Source organism: Scyliorhinus canicula, chromosome 23, assembly GCF_902713615.1.
Source record: "Scyliorhinus canicula chromosome 23, sScyCan1.1, whole genome shotgun sequence".
NCBI classification, from domain to species: Eukaryota; Metazoa; Chordata; class Chondrichthyes; order Carcharhiniformes; family Scyliorhinidae; genus Scyliorhinus; species Scyliorhinus canicula.
In genome coordinates, this window is record NC_052168.1 from 9,388,588 (window position 1) to 9,416,537 (window position 27,950).

Consider the following 27,950-nt stretch of genomic DNA (forward strand, 5'->3'; position numbering starts at 1 on the left):
CCCACTGGGGGTGGGCTGGGGGGGTGAAGAGGAAGAAGGGAATCGGCCGTTAACCCTCAGAGCTTTCCGGAAGAACAGAACGGCTGCATGGCTCCACTCAAAAGCAGCTAGCGTCAAGTCTGTGAATCTCGGGCGCGTCAAATTGGAAAGCAATGGCACTGGCAGCTTTCGACAGCGTTCTCGAAAACCAAGACAAAAACACAACGCGAAAACAAGGAGGTAAGTGCAGGGTTAAAACCAGCTTTCACGTCTCAATAAACAAAACAATCAGTCTGAGATAGAAGAGTCCAAATAAAAAAGAAAAGGGACCCTTTCTGCGGCTTTACGGCAAAAAGCTGGTTTTGCACTCTGACTTTTTCAGGCCCAGCAGCATGCCGTCAAACTGGTAGGTTAGTTTTTTCTTGATCTTGCGGATCTCGCCTGTTTTGCCGTAGTTCCTCAGTGCCCGGGCCATCTTCTGGTAGGTCATTTTCTTACGGTTGCCCTTCTGCATGCCCCAGCGATGGGCCAGCAGCTCCTTGTGCTTGGAGGAGAACTGGAAGGTCCCCTTCTCGCGGTCCAGCCACCAGACGCAATCCCTCATTTCCCCGCTCTTCAGCAGCTCCAGCAGGAACTGGTAGAGACGCACCTTCTTCCGGGCACCTGCGCGAGTCGGGAAGTAGGTTAGTCACAGGAGTAGCAACTTAAAAACATTGAAGGTTTCCCACTGGAGACAAAGGGGCAGACAAAGCACGCGCGCCCATCCGTATTAGCTCGTCTTTCCTGGGATAGGCGTCTAGGCTGAAGCCAGAGAGCCACATCAAGCAAGGATGACCAAGAGACTCCCATTCTTACCACCTGTCGCAGCTCCATTGGAAGGAATTGTAGGTTGATAATCAACCTGTTTGGCCGGGTTATGAACGCATCTTCCTTAATGGTCAAGTCCTGGGGTGAGACCCGAACCCAGAGCTAGTTCAGAGGCAGGGATACTGCTCCACAAGACCTCCTTCAGGGGTAACAAGGTGGCTTGACATCAAGGCACGTGAGTCAATGCAAGAGAGAGAGAAGAGAGAGAGAAAGTGCACATCTAAATACTTCTTAAATGTTATGAGGGTCCCTGCAGCATGGTGGCATGGTGGTTAGCATAAATGCTTCACAGCTCCAGGGTCCCAGTTTCGGTTCCCGGCTGGGCCACTGTCTGTGCGGAGTCTGCACGTCCTCCCCGTGTGTGCGTAGGTTTCCTCCGGGTGCTCCGGTTTCCTCCCACAGTCCAAAGATGTGCGGGTTAGGTGGATTGGCCATGCTAAATTGCCCGTAGTGTCCTGAAAAAACGTAAGGTTAAGGGGGGAGGTTGTTGGGTTACGGGTATAGGGTGGATACGTGGGTTTGAGTAGGGTGATCATTGCTCGGCACAACATCGAGGGCCGAAGGGCCTGTTCTGTGCTGTACTGTTCTATGTTCTAAAGAGAGAGTAACTGCTTCAATGAGGAAGAGTAGGCAACAGCATCATAGCGGTGGCACAGGGGGGCCAGAAAGGCAGGTAGCAGCAGTGGGGAGTCAACATCGGGTACGGACAGGATGAGATCCAGCTGCGAGGTCCTCCACAGCCAAATAGCTTGATGGGTAGGAGGGGGCAAGGGTCATGGTGGCATGGGGGAAGGAAGGTGGCAAGATGACAAGGGGTGGCTGAGGGAGACTGGGGAAGAATCCTATACCTGTGAGGCCCTAGCAGCAGGCTCAGAACCCGAAGGAGCGGCAGCTGAAATATGTGGGAACAAAACGCAATAATACTCCAGGAAGGAAAAGGTCTGAATTGGGCTGGAGCGTTTTAATTATGAAGAGAGATTGGACAGACTGGGGTTGATTTCCTTGGAGCAGAGGAGACTGAGGGGGGGGACACGATTGAGATGTAGAACATTATGAGGGGCGTAGATAGACAGGAAGAAACTTTTCCCCTTGGTGGAGGGATCAATGACCAGGGGAGGTAGATTTAAGGTAAGGGGCTGCAGATTTAGAGGGGATGTGAGGGGAAACCTCTTTACCCAGAGGGTGGTGGGAGTCTGGAACTTGTTGCCTGAAAGGGTGGTGGAGGCAGGGACCCTCATAACATTTAAGAAGTATTTAGATGTGCACTTGTGATGTCAAGGCTATGGGCCAAGTGCTGGAAAATGGGATTAGAATAGTTAAGTGGTTGTTTTTTACTGGTGCAGAGGCAATGGGCAGAAGGGTCTTTTCAGTGCTGTCGGACTCTATGACTTTGCCCATTTATCCATAAATAGCTTTCAATTAGTCAGAGTTCAAAATGATTGAAGAATCGAGGGAGGCATTGTTGTAATGTCGCTGGACTAGTGATCCAGAGGCCCCAGGCTAAGGCTCTGGGGCAATGGGTTCAAATCCCACTGCGGCAGCTGGTGGAACTTAAATTCAATTAACAAAAATCTGGAATCTAAAACTAGTCTCGGCAATGGCGGCCATGAAACTATCGTCAAGTATTGTAACCACCCATCTGGTGGGGCGGCACGGCGGCGCAGTGGTTGGCACTGCTGCCTCACGGCGCCGAAGTCCCAAGTTCGACCCCGGCTCTGGGTCACTGTCCGTGTGGAGTTTGCACATTCTCCCCGTGTCTGCGTGGGCCTCACCCCCATAAACCCAAAGATGTGCAGGGTAGGTGGATTGGCCACGCTAAATTGCCAATTAATTGGGAAAAAAAATAATCGGGTACTGTAAATTTAAAAAAAAATCAAGAGGAAAGAAATTCACACTAGCCGCTTCTGAAATTTGCAGGAAGCTCAAATGGACACTTGCAACCCCCAACAGTCTCCCCCCCCCCCCCCCCCCCCCCACACACACATCCCACCAGACCCGCCCCTCCAGACCCTTACTAAACACTTGGCCACATGTTGATTGCAATTCCTCTCTGGCACTGCTGCACCCAACAGCTGGTTGGAAACGTCGGTCCTGTTCTCCCCCCCCCCCCCCCCCCCCCCCCCCGGACTGCTCATTCAGCCAAACTGGATTCGACAAGCGATGGAACATCTTGGCCCAAGGGACTGATGCCCAGGCTGGTGGCACTAACTCACAGATGTATCTGTCACGGTCCAACCGCTCCACAGAGACGCCGAACTTTACGTTTCCTGTCGCCACACAACAACAAGAGCCCATCGGTGCCTCCCTCCCTCTCTCTCTCTCTCTCAAGTGGGCCTTCCTTCAACGGCGAGCACTGCTCAAAACAATGGAGAAAAGAGGAGGCTTGACCTCCCCATTCAAACCCCCCCCCCCCCCCCCCCCCCCCCCCCTCCCAAGGTGATGGTCACTGGGGACCAGCATCTCCCTGAGCCTGGAGGCGTCAGAGTCGACTGGTGGCTTCCGGATGCCCACCCACCAGGTGCCAGAGAAGTGAGTGTAAGGACCTTGAACGGTACAGCACTGCCTGGTCATCGGCAGAACTATCCAAACCCGCCCCCTCGCCCCTGTTCTTTACACACAGCTCTACAACCTTTTTTCCTTCAAGTGTTTACCCAAATCCCTTTTGAAAATTACTATTGTGTCAGGCAACGCTCTGCAGATCGCAAAAACCCACTGTGGAAAACAATGTCTTCTCACATCGCCTCTGATCCTTTGACCAATCCTCTCTTTTTAAAAATAAATTTAGAGTACACGATTATTTTCCAATTAAGGGGCAATTTAGTCTGGCCAATCCACCTACCCTGCACATCTTCGGGTTGTGGGGGTGAGATCCACGCAGACACGGAGAGAATGTGCAAACTCCACACGGACAGTGACCCGGGGCCGGGATTGAACCCGGGTCCTCAGCGCCGTAGTCCCAGTGCTAACCACTGCGCCGCCTTTGACCAATCCTCTGAGCCCGCTGATTACCATAGAATCCCTACAGCGCAGAAGGAGGCCATTCGGCCTGTCGAGCCCGCACCGACTCTCTGGAAGAGCACCTTACCTCGGCCCACTCCCCACCCTATCCCCGTAAACCCACCTAACCTGCACCTAACTTGGTCACTAAGGGCAATTTATCATGGCCAATCCACACAACCTGCACATCTTTGGACTGTAGGAGGGAACCGGAGCACCCGGAGGAAACCCACGCAGACACGGGCAGAACGTGCAGACTCCGCACTGACGGTGACCCGAGGCCAGAATGGAACCCGGGTCCCTGGCTCGGTGAGGCAGCAGTGCTAACCACTGTGCCGACTCTCCCGCGCCGAGAAATCATTTTTCCCTCACTCACTCCAGCAAAACCGTTCATCAATTTGAAAACCTCCTCATGACCTTCTCTGTTCGAAGGCGATGGACCCCAGCTTCTCCAATCTCATCCCTGGGGCACCAGCCCCAACAAATCCCCTTCGTACCCTCTCTGAGGCCTTGAGATCTTTCCCAAAGGGTCGCGCCCAGGAGGTAACACAATACTACAGTCACACCACAGGCTCCGGACGGTGAGGTGAGAGGGTAGACGGGGCGGGGGTGGTGGGTGGCGGAGCGAGGTGGGGAGGAGAGGGGTAGTGCCCGACACAATTTCACTCGAATGCTCATATCAACCCGTCATCTTGGGCTCACTGACCCCCATCGTGTGTCGACGATTCTCTGGGAGGAATGTTCTCGTCAAACTCACTGTCGGAGACCTCCAGCACGGGACTGCCAAGGTTATAATCATCGTCCTCGGACATCGATGGGCTCGACATGTCGTTGGATGTCTGGTAAGAAGGGTACAACATCGGGAAAACCTGCCAGGGAGGAAGCGGGAAAGGGAATGGAAAAATTAAGTTCCCGTGAGTGTAATCCTTTAGATGGTATATTATAAATCACTGAGCCAGAATCTCCAGCTTTGAGACCCGCCCCAGGGGGTGATGGTTAAGGAAGGTGCGTTCATAACGTGGTCGAACAGATTGAGGGTCAATTTTTTAAAAATAAATTTAGAGCACCCAATTAATTTTTTTTCCAATTAAGGGGCAATTTGGTGTGGCCAATCCACCCACACTGCACATCATTTGGGTTGCGGGGGCGAATCCCAACACAAACACGGGGAGAATGTGCAAACTCCACGCGGACAGTGACCCAGAGCCGGGATCGGACCTGGGACCTCGGCGCCGTGAGGCTGCAGTGCCTTTTTGTTTTTAAGTAAAAGGGGAAAAGTGAGTTTTAAATAAAGGAGCAGGGAGAGAAAAAGATAAAGATGCTTTTTAATCGCGTTGCGAGGTTTCCACATCACCTGGGTTTCCTGCTGATTCCCGGTGCTAAAGGATTAGTCTCCCGGCTTCATTGTCCGCAATGGGCGGTTTGCCGACCACATCGGGAGCCAGGAATTGGTGCCAACGTTCCTGCAACTCCCTGACAGACTTACAGAAGAATTCTATATAGTGAGGGAAGGCCAGACATCGCCCTCACTTCCCCAGCCCACGCCACATCTCTCCCTTCTCCCTCTTGTAACACACCCGACTCTGAGCCACGCGGACTCGAAACGTTAACTCGGTTTCCCCTCTCCACAGACGCTGCCAGACCTGCTGAGCTTTTATCACATTCCCAGTTCTTATTTCCACCCTTATTCACCTTATTCGCTTTGCTTTTATCGCCTCTTTCAAACCTCATCTCAAAATCTGTCCTTTTCCAGGGAGGGGCAACAAACAACTTCCTCAAACATTCCTTACAGTCTGGGAATCTTACGTAAGAACTAGGAGCAGGGGTCGGCCATCTGGCCCTTCGAGCCTGCTCCGCCATTCAATGAGACCATGGCTGACCTTTTTGTGGACTCAGCTCCACTTCCCCGCCCGAACTCCATGGGCGGGAATCTCCAATCCCTCGCCGGGTCAGAGAACCGTCGGGGGGCCCGGCCCGCAGCTCCGATGCCGGCTGCCGTTCTCCAGGTGTGGGCGGGGATCGCGTAGCGCCGGTCGGGGGCCGTTGGCAGTGCCCCCCCCGCCGATTGTCCAGTCCCCGATGGGCCGAGCGGCTGCCTGTTTTCGGCCAGTCCCGCTGGTGTGGATTAGTCCAGGTCCGTACCGCCAGGCCCTGGCTCTGATGGCGGCCTGCGGAGTGCTCGGGGGGGGGGGGGCGCGCAGGGGGATACAGCTCTGGGGGGAACCCCCACGGTGGCCTGGCCCTTGATCGGGGCCCACCGATCTGCGGGTGGGCCTGTGCCGTGGGGGCACTCTTTCCCTCCGCGCCGGCCTGTGTAAAGCTCCGCCATGGCCGGCGTGGAGAAGAAACCCCCCTGCGCATGCGCAGGAGCCTCATCCAATTCAAGGTGCTGCATAGGGCCCACATGACTGGGACGAGGATGAGTAGGTTCTTTGGGGGTGAAGATAGGTGTGCCAGGTGCTCGGGGAGTCCAGCGAACCATGCCCATATGTTCTGGCATGCCCGGCATTGGAGGAGTTCTGGAAGGGGGTGGCGAGGACGGTGTCAAGGGTGGTGGGAATCCAGGGTCAAGCAGGATGGGGACTCGCGATCTTTGGGTTGGGGTAGAGCCGGGAGTGCAGGAGGCGAAAGAGGCCAGTGTTGCTGGCCTTTGCGTCCCTAGTAGCCCGGCGAAGGATTTGCTACAGTGGAAGGACGCGAGGCCCCCAAGCGTGGAGACCTGGATCAATGACATGGCGGGCTTTATTAAGCTTGAGAAGGTTAAATTCGCCCTGAGAGGATCGGTGCAAGGGTTCTTTAAACGGTGGCAACCTTTCCTCGACTTTCTGGCTCAACGATAGGGTACTGGGACAGTAGCAGCAGCAACCAGGAATCACGCTAGCGGTTCTGGGAACATGCTGGCGCTCCTGCGCATGCACCAACTTGCGCCGGCCGGCAGAGGCCCTTTGCCGCCGGTTGGCGCAGCGCCAACCACTCCAGCTCCGGCCTATCCCCTGAAGGTGCGGAGGATTCCGGCCGGCCCAAGGCCGGAGTGGTTCACGCCGATCTTTGGCGCCGGTACGGCCAGCCCGCCGGAAACCGGTGAATCCCGGCCCACAATTCCTTTATTCTTCAAAAAACTATCTATCTTTACCTTGAAAACATTTAATGAAGGAGCCTCAACTGCTTCACTGGGCAAGGAATTCCATAGATTCACAACCCTTTGGGTAAAGAAGTCCCTCCTAAACTCAGTCCTAAATCTACTTCCCCTTATTTTGAGGCTAGTTCTGCTTTCACCCACTGGTGGAAACAACCTGCCCACATCTATGTATTCCCTCCATAATTTTATATGTTTACATAGAACATAAAGTGCAGAAGGAGGCCATTCGGCCCATCGAGTCTGCACCGACCCACTTAAGCCCTCACTTCCACCCTATCCCCATAACCCAATAACCCCTCCTCACCTTTTTTGGACACTCAGGGCAATTTAGCACGGCCAATCCACCTAACCTGCACGTCTTTGGACTGTGGGAGGAAAGCGGAGCACCCGGAGGAAACCCACGCAGACACGGGGAGGAAGTGCAGACTCCGCACAGACAGTGACCCGAGGTGGGAATCGAACCCGGGTCCCTGGCGCTGTGCTGCCCCGGAACCATTCTGGTCAATCCCCTCTGTAACCTCTCAACCTTCCTAGAGTACGGCGACTGGCGGCAAAGCTGGACTTGTGTTCTGAACCAGAGTTTTATAAAGGGTCAGCATTCACGTCCCTGCTTTTGGATTCGGTGCCTCTACTTGTGAAGCCCATGATCTCAGATGTTTTGCTAACCACTCTCTCAATATATATCCTGCCAACTGCAAAGATTGATGTACCCCAGCTCCCGCTGACCCGGCACATTCTTTAGAATTGTTCCATTAAGTCTGTATTTTGTCTTTCTACTCTTGCCAAAATGCATCACCTCCCATTTCTCTATATTAAACGCTACACTAAACTGTATCTGCCCGTTGTCTGCCCGCTCTGCTGGCCTATCCGTGCCCCGTTGCGGCCGGTTGTTATCATCCGCGCTCTCCGTCACTCCGCCAAGGTTGGTTATCAATCGGCAAATTTGGGGAACTGCGTACCTGGTTGTAGTCCTCCTCCAGTGGGCAGGTGCTGTGGTTTGGCAGTGACGGGTCGGGGGTGCTGACGACCTCCAGTGGGAATTGTGGGTACAAGCTCTGGAGGTGGGAGACCGGCACATTCTGAAGCTGGGTGAACTGCCCGCCGTCAAAATGGTCGTAGCCCAGGATGTGGTGCTCGGAGCCCGTCCAGTAATGATCTAGGGGCAAGAGGAAGCAGCTCGTTAGGGGTGTCACGTCTCGTATTTCTGTGACATCATTGCCCTCAGACCCCGTCCTTACTCTCCGAACAGCAAGACCTCCGACAGCAGTCAATAACCCGATATGCAAACTACAACGCAATCAACCCAGGTCCCTGGTAAGGTGAAGGAGGGGGACAAAGAAAAGTACAGCACAGAAACAGGCCCTTCGGCCCTCCAAGCCTGTAACGATCATGACACCAACCTTTGCCAAAACCCTTCCTTATGCCGGATCCCTCTATACCCATCCCATTCATCCATGTGTTTGTCAAGATGCCTTTTGAAGGCAGCACGGTGGCCTAGTGGTTAGCACAACTGCCTCACGGCGCTGAGGTCCCAGGTTCGATCCCGGCTCTGGATCACTGTCCGTGTGGAGTTTGCACATTCTCCCCGTGTCTGCGTGGGTTTCACCCCCACAACCCAAAGATGTGCAGAGTAGGTGGATTGGCCACGCTAAATTGCCTCTTTATTGGAAAAAATAATTGGGTAATCTAAATTTTTTTTTAAAAGATGCCTTTTGAATGCCGTTAATGTATCTGCTTCCACAACCAAAGGACAAAGAACAATACAGGACATGTGCAGATGTGAAACAGAATTAGAAGGATAAGTGATAGGGTCAGATGAAGAGAAGTAGGAGGAGATTAGTGTAGAGCATAGTCAGCTATATAGACCAGTGGGCTGAATGGCCTCTATCTGTGCTGTAAGTTTGCAGTGATTTTATAATTTATTTAAATATCTATTATGACAGAGATACAGTAGTCTGCCTGCTTTAAGCAAATGGTTACAAGATTCAAGAACATTGCCATTCAAAAGCTTGACAATCCCTTACCATCAGCAATATGGGACCAACCAGAGACTTCACTGAATGAGCAACATAAATAACATGGTCACAAGAGCAGGTCAGAGGCTGGGAACCCTGCAGCGAGTAACTCAGATCCTGACTCCCCAAAGCCTGTCCACCATCTATAAGGTACAGGTCAGGAGTGTGATGGAATACTCTCCATTTGTCTGGGTGAGTACAGCTCCAACAACACTCAAGAAACTCGACGCCGTCCAGCACAAAGCAGCCCCGCTTGATTGGCACCTTCAACATTCACTCCCTCCACCAGTGTCGTGTGGGAGGGTGTCCCAGGAGTTTGACCCAGTGACAGTGAAGGGATGGAGATTCTATAGCCCCTGGTCAGGGTGATGTGTGGCTTCAAGGACAACTTGCAGCTGGTGTTCCCAATGCACCTACTGCCCTTGTCCATCGAGGTGCATTATGGGCCAGAGTGTAGAGAACCCCAAAGGGTATCATGGAGTTCACCTGACCCACAACTTTTAATAGATTGTGGTATGGGGAGCACACGGCCCACTCTACAGGGGTGGTACAGCAGAAATGGAAAAGTATTTTTTAAAGCAAAACAATATTTATTCTATGAACTCAAGTTAACCTTTTTAAAGCATACAGTGAACATCTTAGCAACCATTAATTCAAATACAACCGCCAAAGAATACAACACTAAGTAATCCTTAAAGCTTTCCTTTTAACATCCATAAGACTTAAAACACCCTTTACCAGAAGCACATCAGGTTAAAGTCACTACTGTTATTAGTTTAAATCACCAAAGGATCGATTTAGTCTTTAGATTACAGAGAGATATTCATATATTTAAATCTCCATCCCTTCACTGTCACTGGGTCAAACTCCTGGGACACCCTCCCACACGACACTGAGGGTACGTTGACGTCAGCGGCTCAAGAGGCTGGCTCACCGTCACCGTCTCAAGTTAAACCGAAATGTTTGTCACGGCAGCGATGCCGTCTTTCTGAAAACTGGTTAAAGATTAATAGCATTCAAGAGGGGCCATGTGTTTCACCAGTTAAGCCTCTCCAAGCTGCAAGGCCGGTTCATTAACTCTGAGCTGGGCTCACGCGGCACACATGACGGTGGCCCGGATGAGCACGTTTTTCGGGGTAGAGGACAGGTGTGCGAGGTGCGCGGGAAGCCCAGCAAATCATGTCCACATGTTTTGGGCATGCCCGAAGTTTAGCAGGTTTTGGCAGGATTTCACAAAGGCAATGTCCACGGTACTCAAAACTCGGGTGGAGCCAAGTCCGGAGGTGGCGATCTTTGGAGTGTCGGAAGAGCCGGGAGTTCAGGGGGCGAAAGAGGCCGACGTCCTGGCCTTTGCCTCCCTGGTAGCCTGGAGACGGATCTTATTAACGTGGAGGGACTCGAAGCCCCCCGAGTATAGAGACCTGGGTTAGTAACATGGCTGGGTTTCTCAGCCGTGAGAAAATAAAGTTCGCCTTAAGAGGGTCAATGGTCGGGTTCCCCCGGAGGTGGCAGCCGTTCGTCGACTTTCTCGGGGAAAATTAAACTGTTAGCAGAGGCAGAATTCCAAAGGCCGGATTGTTGTTTTATGGTTGGGGTGTGCGAAGATTGGGATGGGGGTGGAAATGTTGATTGTACCATGTTCATGGCATTGTTATTGTTATTATTATAAAAACTTGGAAATACCCTATGTCACGGGAGTGTGGTGTGGGTGGTTAAATAGAGAGATGAGACATGGGGGGTCCGATAGTCAGGAAAGAGAAAGCACACGGCCGCTTTCGATCTTGGCCTAGTACCGAAGCCACTGACCTGCAGGCTGTTCTGGCTCAGCTACATAATAGGAGCAGAATGCTGCCGGGTGTTTGCTGTAGGCCTCTGTTTCGTATGTAACTGCTTCAGGGTACTGCAGAGAAGAAACAAAACGGTCAGGAGTTACCTAACACACACACTCACTTTCACTCGATCTCCTCCCCTCCCCATCCCACCCTCCTCACCTTTTTAGCCTTCCCATGGTTCGCTGGAGCAGAGCGCGGGGTCCGTTCCCCCTTCGTAACCAACTAAGCACCAAACTTGTATCAACAGAGCACCTTGAGGACTCCCCCCCCCCCCCCCCCCCCCCCCGGGGGACACCAGTCGATGAAGCATTTTCTGAAGTGGTTGATTTGCACGGGACAGAAGCTCCCACAAACGACAGGAGCAGAGAATCTGTTTTTAGCGATATTCCCGAAGGGATAACTATTTCCCCAGGGCAGCAGGTAGAAACTCTCTCCCCCCCCCCAACCACCCCCTCCCACCACCACCCCCTCCCCCCCCCCACCCCGCTCGTCTTCTCAAAAAAACAGCCTGGGACCTTTAATGTTCACCTGCCTGAGAGTACTGGGTCGCCATCTCTTTCAAAAGGCAGCGACTGCGATAGTGCAGCTGTCGGTATTTTCACTGGGAGCGTCGAGCTGAGAATGGAGACCAGGGGCGCGGGCCCAGAGACAAACAGATGAAATGTATCGGCCAAACCCCAGCCCCCCCCCCCCCCCCCCTTCCCCGGCTCAACCGTGACTGACGTGCGCCCGGCTGGCACGGAGCCAGCTCATTTGAATTTTTCCACACGAGGCGTCAGTACGGTGTTTCATTCTAAATCCGTTCGGACAAACAACTCCGGTGGCCCGACCCGACAACTTAACGCTTGTAATAACTCAGGTGGATGGTGGCCGGGAGGGTTAAACTCAAAGCTCCCATCTGTTTCCTTTTGGTGTTTTTGCACGTGGCACTTCAGACTCTTTATCTGGTACCCCCAGGGGCATGCGGGACGGATGCACATGGGGGGGGCGTTGATTACCAAATAGAGTGGTAAATAATTTGAATACAGTGTCTGCCCCCCCCCCCCCCCCCCCCCCCGCCCAGCCGTCGCCTCAATCCCACACGGTATTGGCTGTCAGCTCACAGGAAGTCACTACCTATCCAACCATGCCGAGCACCTGTTTCAGGGCTGACCCTTACCCACGCTTTGCAGCATGGGCCCTAGTCACCAGGCAGGGTCCAGTAAGGCATTCCACTGGTCAGGTTGGCGATAGAGGCTCGTGGGCCTGCCAGACTCCATTCAGAAGACCTCTCTGGCAACACGGTCGTGGGAAAGTTGGGAGCGCGATTTTAGAATCATGAAATGCCCGGGGCTGGAAGAGGCCATTCAGCATTTTCATGCTAGCATTTGTCTCTTTCAGACAATGCAATGCATTCCAGATTCGAACCTTGCAGTGTTCATAGCCTGATAGGCAGACTCAGCAACTGAGCAAGAAGCAGAGAGGAGCTGCACAGGTCCTTCTTTGTTAAAAGCAGCACGCTGTCACGATCTGGAATGTGCCACGTGGAAGGACAGGGGACGCCAATTCAATAGCAACCTCAAATTGTATGTGTCCGTGCGGAGTCTGCACGTTCTCCCCGTGTCTACGTGGGTTTCCTCCGGGTGCTCCGGTTTCCTCCCACAGTCCAAAGATGTGCAGTTTGGTGGATCGGCCATGCTAAATTGCCCCCTTGTGTCCAAAGATGTGCAGGTTGGGTGGGGTTATGGGGTTACGGGGATAGGGTGGCGATGTGCGCCCAGGTAGGGTGCTCGTTCAGAGGGTCAGTGCAGGATCGATGGGCCGAATGGCCTCCATTTGCATCACAGGACTTCTATGGTTCTATATAATTGATTTTTAAAAATAAATTTAGTGTACCCAATTCATTTTTTTCAATTACGAGGCAATTTAGCACGGCCAATTCTACTCTGCACATCTTTGGGTTGTGGGGGCGAAACCCACGCAGACATGGGGAGAATGTGCAAACTCCACACGGACAGTGACCCAGAGCCGGGATCGAACCTGGGACCTCGGCACCGTGAGGTGCAGAGCTAACCCACTGCGCCATCGTGCTGCCCCCCTATATCATTGATGAAGAAATATTTGTAGGGAAAGGACTAGGGGACTGGGACTGAATTAAGACAACTCTTTCAAAGAGCTTTCAAAGATGACATGGTGGGTCTCTTTCCATGCTCTGACATGTCCCAAGCTGCCAGCAGGGGAAGGCCTAAGGTGACATGTCAACCTGACAAGAGAGAAGCCACGCAGGAGGGAGAAAGGGGTCTGCCTTTGCAGAGATTGGGCTATTTGAGGCGACCCACGTGCGTGACCACTAAATCCCACTGACCAGCAGTCTCGGGTCACAGTGAACGGTGCAAAGCTCCCAGCGTCCCCCCACGCCCCCCACTCCTCCCAACCCACCTCTGAAAAACAGCCTATACTGCACTACAACAACAACCTGCAGAACCGCAGAAGGAGGCCAAGAGGCCTGTTATATCCATTACTGCTCTGTGCCATCAGCAACAACTTGCATTTACATAGCCCCTTTAACATTGCAACTCCCCCTCCCCCTCCAAGGCAATTTACAGGAGCATTGTCAAATATTGAGGTACTGCAAGACAGGTGACCAATGTTTAGTCAATCTTCCATTTCCCCCTCCACTCTTCCCGCAGTTCCAAACACTGCTATTCCTTCTTGAAATACTCTGCCCCTCTCTCTTCCTTGAACTCCGACCTCTTTGACCAGGCTTTTAGTCGCCTGTGTGAATATCTCCTGACGTGGCCGAGTGTCAAGGTTTCGACCGATATCACACCCGTCCAGCAGCCCGGGACGGTTCACTGTATTAAAGGCGCTATATAAATGCGAGTTGCTGCAGTTCTTCAATCACCTTCCAAACACAGGACCGGCGCCACCTTGTGGGGGGGGGGGGGGGGGGGGGGGGGGGGCGACGTAGAGAACCCCACCACCAGGAGGTTCCCCTCCAAGTCGCCCTGACTGGAAAGTATATCGGCCGATCCTTCGCTGTCGCCAGGTCAAAATTCCGGAACTCCCCCCCCTACCAGCGCCGTGGGTGTACCTACACCCCAGGCGACTGCAGCGGCTTCAAGGCAGCGGCTCACCACCACCTTCCCCAGGCCAATTCGGGGCGGGCAATGAATGTTGGAGGGTTTGTGCCCATTAGTCGAGACCCGGTTGGATTCCAGGCGCTCGGGGTGAAGAGTCAGTGCCTAAAGTCATTGCACCACCAAACGTCAATTTTACAACATTGTCAACCAGATGTTTCCGGAGGGACCCAAGGGCAGTTATGACTAATTGAGAAATGGATTGCCCAAGGGAGACCTCACAAATCATTCCGAATGGCAACACCGACATCTTGGACAGAGGAAGACTGGAGGAGGACCCCCCGCGCTGGGTCTTAGTTTGCTCCCCTCCCTGTCTGCAAGTCAATGTAAGCCTATTTGTGACACTAGTTAAGATTATTATTATCCAGCGACCCTGCTAAGGCTCTGGGCACAATGGTTCAAATCCCACCCATCTTAATTCATTTAATTTTTTCAAAATCTGGAATTGAAAGCACTTATTGGTGACCACAAAACGATCGTCGATTTGTTGTCAAAAGAACCCATCTGGTTCAGTTTAGGGAAGGAAATCTGCCATCCTTTCCCGGTCTGGCCTGGACGGCAATGGGGTCCGAATGGCTCTCGCCGGCCCTCGGAAATGGCTCAGTAAGCCACACAGTTCCGGGGCAATTCGGGGCCAATAGCAAATGAGGATCATTTTGGAAAGGAAAAAAAGGTTCGCTTCGACGAAGATACGGTCAGGTTGGCATGTCTGAACATACCGACTCAGGGTAAAGGCATGTAAACATTTCAGTGACTTTGCAAGAAAAAGAAAAGCCAACATTTTAAAGCTGCTTCATACTTACTAGAGAAACCTGTGACGTCTCGATCCTGGGGAGAAAGGATAAAATAGAAGAATATTAGGAACGGAAACGGTGGCGGGAGTTCAGTTCAGGCCTGTTCAAAAATGCGGTGATCCTTCCGGAATGTTGATATTCACCTTCAATCCCTGAAAAAGCCTGACCCAAAAATATGTTGACAGGTCTGGGAATGGAGGCATGGTTTGGGGGTGGGGGGTGAGTAGGGGGCAGGAGAAGTGGGGGGGGGGGGAAGGGGGGGGGAGTGTGTGGCTCTCGGCTCCACAGTGGACAACCTGGACCCTGCAGAATTCCACCTTTTAACAGGGCAGCGCGGTATCACAGTGGTTAGCACTGTTGCTTCACAGCTCCAGGCTCCTGGGTTCGATTCCCGGCTTGGGTCACCGTCTGTGCGGAGTCTGCACGTTCTCCCCCGTGTCTGCGTGGGTCTCCTCCGGGTGCTCCGGTTGCCTCCCACAGTCCAAAGATGAGGGGAGAGGAGGGGCTTCCGTTTCATGTCTTCTCTGACAATGCTTTGGCGCAAGTGGTGTTTAAAATGAGCATCACCCAAGGAGGAAATAAGGCACAGCACATGGGTATCACAGGGGGTAGCCCCCAGGAGGGCAGTCTAAAATAAGTACATTGATCTGCTTGTGTGTGTTCCTTCGTCACTGCCCCTTTAAGAACAAACAAAATAATTCAGCCGCTCCTCCCAGTTGACGTAGCTCAACTTCTTCAGCTAGCCGGGCTAACCCCATTCAAGATGACTCACAACGGCCCTGAGTGAATACAGCTCCCAGCGGAATACCGGGATGCCTCGTCGAGGAATATATAAAATCAGAGAACCCGACAGAAGGTGGTCATTTGGCCCTGGGTCCTTTTTAAAGGAGCAGTCCAATTTAGTGTCGCACCCCACCCTTTCCCCCCCCCCCCTCCCCCCTCCCCATACCCCTGCAACTTGGTCATTTTCAAGGACACATCCAACTGTCCTATTGAGATGATGTCCGCCCCTGTTTCAGGTATGGGTTCCAGATCAAACAAACCAAAGGTTTACTCCATCGCTCCGCCCAGTTTGTTTGCCAATTGTTTTAAATCTGAGGCCACTGGCGACTGACCCACATGCCAGGGGAAACAATTCCTTCCTGCTTGCCCTGTCGCAAACATCTGGTACCTCCATCAGATCTCCCCCGCTTTGGAATCAATGCTCAATTTACACTGTGCTCGCTGACCTCGGCCCGAATGCTGGTGTGGGCTGCAACGTCCCTCAAAGGTCAAACAGCGTCAGCAGCCAATGCTCAGACTGACAACCACTAGTCGGGTGAGGGCTGCTAATGTGCGGAGACTGCACGTTCTCCCCGTGTCTGCGTGGCTTTCCTCCGGGTGCTCCGGTTCCCTCCCACAAGTCGCCAAAGACGTGCTTGTTGGGTGAATTGGACATTCTTAATTCTCCCTCCGTGTACCTGAACAGGCGCCGGAATGTGGCGACGAGGGGATTTTCACAGTAACTTCACTGCAGTGTCAATGTAAGCCTACTTGTGGCACTAATAAAGATTATCATTATTATTGTTCATTAACTCGGTCAGCAGAGGAAGCGGGGAGAATTGGCGCGGTGGGGTTGTGGGAAACACTAGTAAACACTGATGGAATAGAAGCAATGTAAACATACAGCTCAGGAGTCCATTCAGTCCATCTTTCCTGCGTCAGCTCTTTGAACAAGCTATCCAATTAGAACATAGAACATAGAACAGTACAGCACAGAACAGGCCCTTCGGCCCTCGACGTTGCGCCGAGCAATGATCACCCTACTCAAACCCACATATCCATCCTATACCCGTAACCCAAGAACCCCCCCTTAACCTTACTTTTTTAGGACACTACTGGCAATTTAGCATGGCCAATCCACCTAACCCGCACATCTTTGGACTGTGGGAGGAAACCGGAGCACCCGGAGGAAACCCACGCACACACGGGGAGGACGTGCAGACTCCGCACAGACAGTGACCCAGCCGGGAATTGAACCTGGGACCCTGGAGCTGTGAAGCATTTATGCTAACCACCATGCTACCGTGCTGCCCCAGAGTGGGGAATTAGCCCCACTCTCCACTGCCCTTTCTCCATTGTTTTACATCCAAATCCCATCGAGAGTTATTATTCGGCCAGTACCTTCCGGATCGTAACCGTCTAGGCTCCTCACCTCTCGTTCCTTTGCCAATTCATTTTAATCTGTGCCTTCTTCTTTACTAACTCTCGGGTGAAACTGTTTCCCCTTATTTGCTTCATCAGAACCCTTCACGATTTTCTCTCTCTCTATTAATTCTCCCGTCCGCCTCCTCCTGTTGCCAGGGGAATTCCCAAGTCTCACCACGTCCAGTAAGATCTCATTCCCTCCCTTCCTTTCGCACCAACTCAAAGACAATGGCTGTGCCGGTCCACCCCTCACCTCAAAAGCTTTAGCACGGGGAGATTTTTGTGACTGGGCCAAAACCAGGGGGCTGGTTTAGCTCACTGGGCTAAATCGCTGGCTTTTAAAGCAGACCAAGCAGGCCAGCAGCACGGTTCGATTCCCGTACCAGCCTCCCCGGACAGGCGCCGGAATGTGGCGACTAGGGGGCTTTTCACAGTAACTTCATTGAAGCCTACTCGTGACAATAAGCGATTTTCATTTCATTTTCATTTTCATTTTCAAAACCACCTGCTTTCCGGACGAAGGAACGGCGAGTGGAGTTGAGGAGCCGGAATTGTTTGAAGGTGCACGGTTTGCATGTGGAGGATGTTCCTACCATTCCCCACCTCACCTGCCGGATTATTGACGGCAACATTGCAACTTGCTCACTCCATCGATACAGGCCTCTGGGGAGGGGCTGCTACTCCAGAAAATCCATGGAAATGAATGGGAACCATGATCGGAATTATGCCTGTAAAAGGAATGGGGTCACCTGACACAACTGGACACGGTAGCCGAGTATCTTCTAGAGGGATAATTTAAATATGACCACATCCAAACCGGGGGAAAAAAGGGATAGGTGCAAATCAGCCCTCCCTCGAGCCTGTTCCAGTTCTCAAACAGATCATCAATGATCTGTGCCTTAACCTCACCTGCATGCCTTAAGCTCCAGTGACGTAGATAGCTTGGAGAAGGAACCATAGAATCTCAACAGTGCAGAAGGAGGCCATTCAGCCCTTCGAGTCTGGATGAAGTTACTGTGAAAAGCCCCTAGTCGCCACATTCCGGCGCCTGTCGGGGAGGCTGATACGGGAATCGAACCGTGCTGCTGGCCTGCTTGCAGGCGGTGAGGAGCGATCAAACAGCCTCTTTTCTCTAGAAACGAGAAGGCTGAGGGGGACGACCGAATCGAGGTCTTTAAGATTACGAAGGGAGGGCAGCACGGTGGCGCGGTGGGTTAGCCCTGCTGCCTCAGGGCGCCGAGGTCCCAGGTTCGATCCTGGCTCTGGATCACTGTCCATGTGGAGTTTGCACATTCTCCCCGTGGGTTTCGCCCCCACTACCCAAAGATGTGCAGGGTAGGTGGATTGGCCACGCTAAATTGCCCCTTCATTGGAAAAAATGAATTGGGCGCTCTAAATGTATTTTTTTTTTAAAAAGATTATGAAGGGATTCAACAGGGCAGATGTGGAGATGATAAGGCAGTCACGGACAACTCCAGAGAGTTTAGCAGAGAAACGTAGTCACCCAGCGAGAATTGAGGATGTGGGAAGCCTCACCACCAGGAATAGTCAGGATCAATAGCATAGTCGCATTTACAGAAAGACAGATATGTGTATGAGGGAGAAAGGAATGAAAAGATACGCTGATAGGGTCAGTTTGGATACAGAGTGGGAGGATTCTAATGTGGGACATAAACACTGGACTGGATCAGCTAATCAGAATCATGTTTCCCTGCTGTACATTCTATGTAAAATGCCCTGTTGTGACGCAGAGCACATATAAGATAGAGTTTAATAACTGCAACTGGGAATTCAGGAGAATCGTCTTCACCTAGAGAGTGGTCAGAATGTGGAACTCACTCCCATTTATTGAAACAGCGAGTGCATCTCTGGACATTGAGGTTACACGCAAGGCGCTGATTAAATGCAACGGGTTATCCTACAATTCCAAGCACGGCTTTAGGGAAGTCATATGGTCGGTGGTGGGAGTTGTAAAACCTGCTCTCAAAACTGACCATACTTCCCACACGGGTGGCACAGTGGTTAGCACTGCTGCCTCACAGCTCCAGGGACCCGGGTTCAATTCCCACCTTGGGTGTCTGCGTGGGTTTCCTCCGGGTGCTCCGGTTTCCTCCCACAGACCAAAGATGTGCAGCTTAGGTGGATTGGCCGTGATAAATTGCCCCTTTGTGTGAAAAGATGTGCAGGTTAGGTTACGGGGATGGGGTAGGAGAATGGGCCTAGGTAGGGGTGCTCTTTCGGACGGTCGATCCAGACTCGAAGGGCTGAATGGCCTCCTTCTGCACTGTTGAGATTCTATGGTTCCTTCTCCAATCTATCTACGTCACTGAAGCAACGCTCACTACGGCTGAGCCAGGGTAGAGGGAGATTACATCCGGGTTTATGTACTCTGAAGAGGATGGCAGGAATTTAGTGCAATTAAATAAAATGATCTATACTTGAATTCTTTACGAAGAAAGTTACACTTCTCACAGGGACTTCTTATAGTGCGGCAACACAGGCTGCTCTGCGGGTTTTAAATGGTCAGAGATGAAACTAATCCTTTCCTCTCCCCCCCATCTTCCCTAGAAGACATCAGCCTTGATGGTTCTGGGTCCTACAGTCACGCCCCAATACTGGGCTCGAGTCAGCAACCTTGGTGCCTGAGCATAGGCTGGTTATTCACTCTCGCTGTTTTCAGGAAGGGGATCAAAGGGTATGGGGGGAAAGCAGGATTAGGGTATTGAATTGGATGATCAGCCATGATCAGAATGAAGGGGGCAGCACGGTGGCACAGTCATTGCTGCCTACGGCGCTGTGGTCCCAGGTTCGAATCCCGGCCCTGGGTCACTGTCCGTGTGGAGTTTGCACATTCTCCCCGTGTCTGCGTGGGTTTCATCCCCACAACCCAAAAGATGTGCAGGGTAGGTGGATTGGCCACGCTAAATTGCCCCTTAATTGGAAAAAATAATTGGGTACTCTAAATTTTAAAAAAATAATTTTTTTTTTTTAAATGATCAGAATGAACGGTGGACAAAGGGCCGAGTGGCCTCCTCCTTCTCCTATTTTCTATGTTTTCAGCTGGTTCCCATTGCCGCCCATTCCAATTCCAGAAGTCACTATAGTTAAGCACATCAGGAGCTGGGCCAACTAGGGACACTTAAGGCCAACTGTGACAATCTTCCCACCCATATAATACGCTAATGCCAATTACTGCCAAACCTGGCATCTTCCTGGTCTGTCAAACTCAGAAGCAAATGCTCCAAACTCGGGGGGTCAAACTCACTCCACTCAGCCCCAAGAATTCAACTTTGCTGAAATTCATGACGTCGCTCATCTTGATGTGATTCGGCCTCTTGGGTTTTAAACTCCTCCACCTTTCTTTTCAAATCCCTCCATGGAGTCGCCCCCTCCCTCCCCATTTCTGTATCTCTGATGCAACCATCAATTCACTCAGAGACACGAGTTGGAGTAAACTGTGGCTTTAATTGGCTTACAACTGAGCCTGCCTGCGACTGTGCTGACCTGAGGGCGGACTCGCAGGACCGCAGCACTTATACTCCCTAAAGGGGGCGGAACCAAGGGCGAAGCCCTGTACATGCTCCTCATCTCCCCCTGCAGGCAGAGCCGCGCAACGGCTGACAGATGGAGCCCACAGGGACACAGTAATGTACAGTGTGAATTATAGTGGTTATACATTCACCACAATCTCCTCCAGCCCGACAACCCTCGGGCGATATCTGTACTCCTCGAACTCTGATCGCTCGCGTGTTCCCGATCACAGTAGGTGGTGTACCCGGGCCCTCCAGCTTTGCAATTCCCTCCCTACGCCTCTCTGTCTCTCTACCTCACTTGCCTCCTTCAAGACCCTTATGGAAACCTGCCTCTTTGATTAAGCTATCGGTCTCCCGACCTAATGTCCCATTATCCGGCTCGGTGTCGCACTTTTGATTTATAACGCTCATGACGTTAAAGGCGCTAATACTTTGCCAATTGCGTCTTTTTTACATGAAAGCCTTCTTCCTCGTTAAGGTTAGTGACCTCAGGAACCTGCCTCTAGGCCCACAGGCAAAGAAGGTGTTGCACGCCATCACTTAGCCAACGAAAGAGGCCACGTATTATCACCTCAGCTGGTCAGACTCGATTCCCCGGTGCACTGATGGAAGGGGACATCCCCCGGCTAAGATCTTCCACTGATTCTCAGTCAGCTTGTTTGAGGGACTCGGGAGGATCCATCATCAATCCCGTGACAGTGTTTGAAGGGGAAGGAGTGTCTCCTGGTGTCATGGATGACATAGCTCGGGCAGCACGGTGGCACAGTGGTTAGCATTGCTGCCTACGGCACTGAGGACGCGGGTTCGAATCCTGGTCCTGGGTCACAGTCCGTGTGGAGTTTGCACATTCTCCCCGTGTCTGCGTGGGTTTCAGCACCTAAAGATGTGCAAGGTTAGGCGAATTGGCCATGCTACTTTTTCCCTTAATTAGATAAAATAATTGGGTACTCGAAATTTATTTTAACATTTTTTTTTAAAAAAGGATGACGTAGCTGCATTTGCTACGTGCATCTGTTCCATTGCCAGGTTCCTGCATTTGCCTACATGCAAATTTCTGTGCCTTAGCCGTATTAAGGTGCCCTGTTTAAGGAGCATAGTAACTGACCTGAGGAGTAGGTCAAGAGGGAAGAGCACCGGGGCAGCACGGTGGCGCAGTGGGTCAGCCCTGCTGCCTCACGGCGCCAAGGTCCCAGGTTCGATCCCGGGCTCTGGGTCACTGTCTCCACACATTCTCCCCGTGTTTGCGTGGGTTTCGCCACCACAGCCCAAAAGACGCGCAGGGTAGGTGGATTGGCCACGCTAAATTGCCCCTTAATTGGAAAAAAATGAATTGGGTACTCTAAATTTATTTAAAAAAAGAAGAGCACTAAGTATTTCTGTGTCACCCTTTGCTAAGTCAATTGTTTAGTGCTTGATTTGGGTTCTGCCTCCTCTTCCTCCACTGCCCTTTGCTCGAAGCAGCACACGGCCATCAAATACAGGAAATTTAACTAAAAAAACTGAGGCTACTTTTGCATTTCAGACAATACAACCCAATCTGTCGCATCACCACCCACCGGACGCGGCCCAAATTTTAATTAAGAAAAACAACTTTTCCTGAGGATGGCTTGGTGGTGATGTCACTGGTCAGGGAATCCAGAGGCCCAGGCTAATGCTCTGTCGACATGGGTTCAGCCACTTTGACTTAGATTCAATGAGTCAACCTGAGGTACAGAGCTAACCTCAGTAATGGTGGCCATTAAACTGTTATCGACTGTTGTCAAAACCCATCTGGTTCACTGATTCCCTTTGGGGAAGGAAATCTGCCGCCCTTACCCGATCTGGCCTCGCTGTGACTCCAGACCGCCCAGAAATGCGGTTGGCTCTGAAATGACCCAGCAAGGACAATTAAGGATGGGCAACGTCACCACGCCCACATCCCACGAAAGAATAAAGACAAAGAAAAAAGCACATCATTGGCAAAGCCACATTCACTGTCCACGGGTATTGTGAAGGGAGTGCTGATTGGATGGCTCTCCCTACATAGTGTTTGATGGAAAACGCAAGCGGGTCCTTCATACAGGTTCGTGTCTGCTGTGTTGGAGAGGTACAGAACTCAAAGAGACAGCTGTACAAGGAGACCATAATACACAGGCTGGGTGTTTAATGCAGGCAATTTTTCACTGGCTTCAATAATGGGTAATATTCAAGAGGTTGCTGCATTAGAGAAGTGATTCTCTATTGAGGTGACCACGTAATACTGGGTGGTGTGTCACATGATAATTCAATCACTTCAGAAAGTACAATAAGGGAGGTTTCGGCAATTATTTCTTTGCAATTTCCAATTGGTGAATATCCTTCTTGATCAATCTTCCCGAGTGCACGATGAGAACGCAGTCTCGTCCCGGCCAATGGTAACCATTCAGCACCAATGGCCTATATCAACAGGGGCTGGTTTAGCTCACTGGGCTAAATCGCTGGCTTTGAAAGCAGACCAAGGCAGGCCAGCAGCACTGTTCGATTCCCGTACCAGCCTCCCCGGACAGGCGCTGGAATGTGGCGACTAGGGGCTTTTCACAGTAACTTCATTGAAGCCTACTCGTGACAATAAGCAATTTTCTTTTTTTTTCAACAATTGAGAGTCGAGCGCCAATCAACATCCTCGAGGCCGCCCACTGGAGAACCAACATCCAATAATAATAATAATAATCTTTATTGTCACAGGTAGATTTGCATTAACACTGCAATGACGTTACTGTGAAAAGCCCCTAGTCGCCACACTCCGGCGCCTGTTCGGGTACACAGAGGGAGAATTCAGAATGTCCAAATTACCTAACAGCACGTCTTTCGGGACTTGTGGGAGGAAACTGGAGCACCCGGAGGAAACCCACGCAGCACGGGGAGAACGTGCAGACTCCCCACCGACAGTGACCCCAAGCCGGGTATCGAACCCGGGACCCTGGCGCCGTGAAGCCACAGTGGAATGGGTAGGGTGCAAGGCGGGAAGCCATTGCACCAACCTCATTTTAGTTTCTGAATTCAGCCACAATGCGCAAAGAAAAGAGCCCACCCTCCCTCCAAGTGGAATCATCCTTGGGTGTGCCTCCTAGTGGCCACCTTGGTGTTGTGCGGCTGGAGACCTGGGAGAAAGTTGTGGGACCCTGTTGGCTGGTGAGCACTTTGAGGTGGGGGGGGGGGGTCGGCAATGGGGGGTGCAAGTGGAGAGGATTGAGGAATAACAGATGGTTTTCATATGTGACACTTTGCACATTCCTTAACCTCTTCCTCCTAACATTTTCATCCCTGGAAAAAAAAACTCAGCCAATTGCGCAATAATCCCTACGCCACGGCTGGACCAGAAAGCAAGAGATGTGAGAGAGCATTTTTGCTCGGAGACCTTGCCTCTCAATAGTGACTGAAGAATAATGTGGTTGCGTGTGTTAAAGGGGCACACAACAACAACTTGCATTCACATAGTGTCTTAAAAATGGGTAAATGTCCTCTGGAACTTCACAACAGCAGTTCACCAACAGGACATGACACATAAGGAGAGACAGAGACATGATTGGACAGAGAGATTTTAAGAAGCATCTTAAAAGGGGAGAGTGAGAGGCATGGTGGAAAGGTTTCTGGGCAGAAATCCACAGCTGTAGGCAGGGCTGCCAATGGCAGAGCGGTTAAAACCAGCGATGGTCAGGAGGTCTGGATTAGAGAGGCGCACAGAGTTCTTGGAGGGACGTGGGGCTGTAGGTTTCAGAGATTTTTTTTTTTTAATTTAGAGTACCCAATTCATTCTTTTTTTCCAATTAAGGGGCAATTTAGCGTGGCCAATCCACCTAACCTGCACATCTTTGGGTTGTGGGGGCGAAACCCACACAAACACGGGGAGAATGTGCAACTTCCACACGGACAGTGACCCAGAGCCGGGATCGAAACTGGGACCTCGGCGCCGTGAGGCTGCAGGACTAACCCACTGCGCCACCATGCTGCCCTGGAGGTTTCAGAGATAGGGAGGAACAACGATTCGGTGAAGATAAGATGTGAAAAAATACGATGCGTGCGAGCCACCACCAAACAGAGCCAAGGAGAAGATGAGACAGGCCTGGCCTGTGAAGGTGTACAGGAGCATGTAATTAGAAGCATTGTTTTCACTGTTGAAAACTCCACGTGCCGATCACCTAACACCATGTAGCATTGGGAAGGCAGCAGGAGCATATAGAATCATACTCTACACCACCACCTAAAAACAGATGATCCAGTTGTTATTTGTAGGAGATCGCTGTCCACAAATTAGTCGCTGGCTTTACTACAGGTGAATACACTTCGAAAGTACTTCATTGGCTGATTCAGGGCAAACTATGGTTGTCACAGATGCTGTGTGAATAGCTATTTCTTGACAAACAACGCTTGACATATTGTTGCCGATTCACTTTCATTGCAGAATGGCAGCTCAGACCTAGTCCTCGGTTATTTTGGTAAACAGCTTGCCTCCGAGAACTCTCTGCCCCCCCCCCCCCCCCCCCCCCCCCCCCCCCCTCCTCTCACTTAAGACATTGACTTGCTACAAGCTTAAGCAGCACCCTACTTAGGTGGGCAAGCTTCCCAAGCACCCCTCAGTGTGCACAGTTCCACCCTCCCCACTTAGCACAATGGACAATTTCCTCATCATGACCAGGGGCTGGTTTAGCACAGTGGGCTAAGTCAGCTGGCTTGTAATGCAGAACAAGACCAGCAGCGCGGCGGGTTCGATTCCCGTTCCAGCCTCCCCGAACAGGCGCCGGAATGTGGCGACTAGGGGCTTTTCACAGTAACTTCACTGAAGCCTACTCGTGACAATAAGCTGTTATTATTATTATTATTATGAAGACTAGGCCTTGCCCACAAGTAAAGTTGCCATAGCCCCAGGTGACCATAGGCTGCTTTCCCCTTTGAGGGGAGGGGAGGGGGAGCTGACTGGTGGTGATTGAACTTGAGGATCAACACACCTCAGGCGAGGGGCAAGGTTGAGAAGATGGTGTCTCCCAGATAACCTCAGTCAGTACGGGAAACATAGAACATTACAGCGCAGTACAGGCCCTTCGGCCCTCGATGTTGCGCCGACCTGTGAAACCCCTCGATAGCCCATCTACACTATTCCCTTATCGTCCATATGTCTATCCAATAACCATTTGAATGTGTTTGGTGTTGGGGAGTCCACTACTGTTTCAGGCAGGGCGTTCCACGCCCTTACCTCCATCCTATCCCCGTAGCCCAGTAACCCCACCTTGTTGGACACTAAGGGCAATTTAGGTTCGCTGAACTCAGGCTGCTGCCCTCGCACTGCTTCAACTGTCTATCTGAGTGAGCTAAACGGGACCCCTTCCAGAGACAGACAGATTCACCTGAGGAAGGAGCTGCGCTCCGAAAGCTCTGATTCAAACAAAGCTCTTGGACTTTAACCCGGTGTTGTAAGACTTCCTACTGTGCCCACCCCAGTCCAATGCTGGCATCTCCACATCATGGGAGACAGACAGAGACAGAGGTCTGTGAGACTCACTGGCCAATGTATTCCCTAATTTACCCATAAGAGGGAGCTACAACACCCCCCCCCCCCCCCCCCCCTCCCTTCCCCCCCTCCCTCTTCCACTCCTCTCTTGTTAAGTGTTAACTTTTTAGCCTGGTTTTATCTTGCATATATTACAGAAGAGTGAGGAGCAGAAACAGAAAGAATCAAACCCAATCCTATCCGTTTAGAAAGAAAAGCGGTGCAACTTATTTGCGGCTACAGAGGCAAAGTTATAAAACAGCAAAAAAACAAAAATATATGCAAATACCTGTCTATTTATAATCACCAGCTATAATAAAAAAACACTTATAAAAGCATTTCCCCCTCTACAAACATCAAAAAAAAGATCATTAGGTCAGTCTAGTTGTTGTTTGTGGGATGTTATCAATAGTGAATATATTACAGTATATTGCAGCACAGTAGCATTGTGGTTAGCACAATTGCTTCACAGCTCCAGGGTCCCAGGTTCGATTCCCGGCTTGGGTCACTGTCTGTGAGGAGTCTGCACGTTCTCCCCGTGTCTGCGTGGGTTTCCTCCGGGTGCTCCGGTTTCCTCCCACAGTCCAAAGATGTGCAGGTTAGGTGGATTGGCCATGCTAAATTGCCCTTAGTGTCCAAAATTGCCCTTAGTGTTGGGTGGGGTTACTGGGTTACGGGGATAGGGTGGAGGTGTGGGCTTGGGTAGGGTGCTCTTTCCAAGAGCCGGTGCAGACTCGATGGGCCGAATGGCCTCCTTCTGCACTGTAAATTCTATGAAATAGAATACTTGCTGCATTTGTCAACCCATTAAGAGCCTCTTCAGCACTCTGAATTAATTAATTGTTAAGATTTTGACACAGGCAGTCTCTCTATGCTAATGTAGTGCATCTGTGAGAAAGCACTTTTTAAAAAAATCTTAAACTGCATTTAACCATCAGTCAACTCTTGGCCTGAATCCTAAAGTTTGGAAGTGTCAGGGATATGATCGACAATCATTATTTCGATTCATTTTGCTGTGTTTTTTTTGGGGGGGAAGAAGTAAAATAAACCAAATTTCAGCAAAATTGCCAACTATGAGAATGGTACAACATTTTTTTAAAAATTGAGAATCAGCTTCTGTTAATAATGAACTAATAATAATAGTAAAGCTTGAAAAAATATCTGCAGCTTTCAAAAGGTACCACAGCAGAAAAAAGCTACCTTGTGACACTGATATAGTAATGTGATGTTTACTGAAAACGATTCCAGCTCAGAAACTGTCACACACACACATACATTTACAAGGAGACACAATTGTACCCAGCATACAAATACACATGCAGGCAATACAGCCATCAATCTGTCAAAGGGTTTAAAAAAAATCAACATTTTCCCTTAACTTCTCGCGACTTCGAATCAACCCAGGATTTTCACAGTTTAAGTTTGTTGGGGTCTTGCTTGAAGTGCAGTCGTACCGACTGTGTGTGTCTGGCACCGTCAACAAGCCCAGATTCCTCAACTTCCATTTGCCATTTAAGAAATCTCTTGTCGCTAAACTTCCTCCCCACGCAGATTGAACAGGAATTTGCAATTTGCACTTAAGGAAAGTCATCAAGTGATTTGGATGGAGGGGGAAGAGCGAATTCGAAGCGACTCCCAAAGTCGTCTTTCAGTTGGGCAATGAGAAAGTTGCAAACTTTGTTTCCAAAGTTTCAAACTGTGTGGGGGAGGAAACGTTTCAAACTTAAAAGAGTTTTGTTTTGTTTTGTTGGGTCTGGTTAACCAGGATAGGGCCAGTGAGTTTAGCAGTGTTGGGACTGGGTGTTTTGCTAGAGATTTATCTTGTTATGTTTACAAGTACTTACTGCGGTGCTTCCAGTGTGTGCATGTTGGTCGGTATAGGGTTGTGAGAGTCCGATGACTAGTCCTGCTTCCCTTCTGAACCCAGTCGAGAGTCGCTACAAGCTTTTTAAACATCTCCCACAGCTACAGCTTCAGCATGTGGG

The 27,950-nt window shown here is 51.1% G+C and overlaps 1 protein-coding gene across 1 annotated transcript; it reads right to left on the reverse strand.

The window, feature by feature from the left end:
* Positions 1 to 27,950, reverse strand: LOC119956357 (transcription factor PU.1-like). Its single transcript, XM_038783516.1, has 6 exons — positions 27,810 to 27,950; positions 14,752 to 14,776; positions 10,804 to 10,897; positions 7,942 to 8,138; positions 4,550 to 4,712; positions 1 to 642 (listed from the first exon to the last, which is right to left on the reverse strand). Exons 1-6 carry the CDS (start codon positions 27,830 to 27,832, stop codon positions 323 to 325), a joined length of 822 nt encoding a protein of 273 aa, XP_038639444.1. The 5' UTR covers positions 27,833 to 27,950; the 3' UTR covers positions 1 to 322.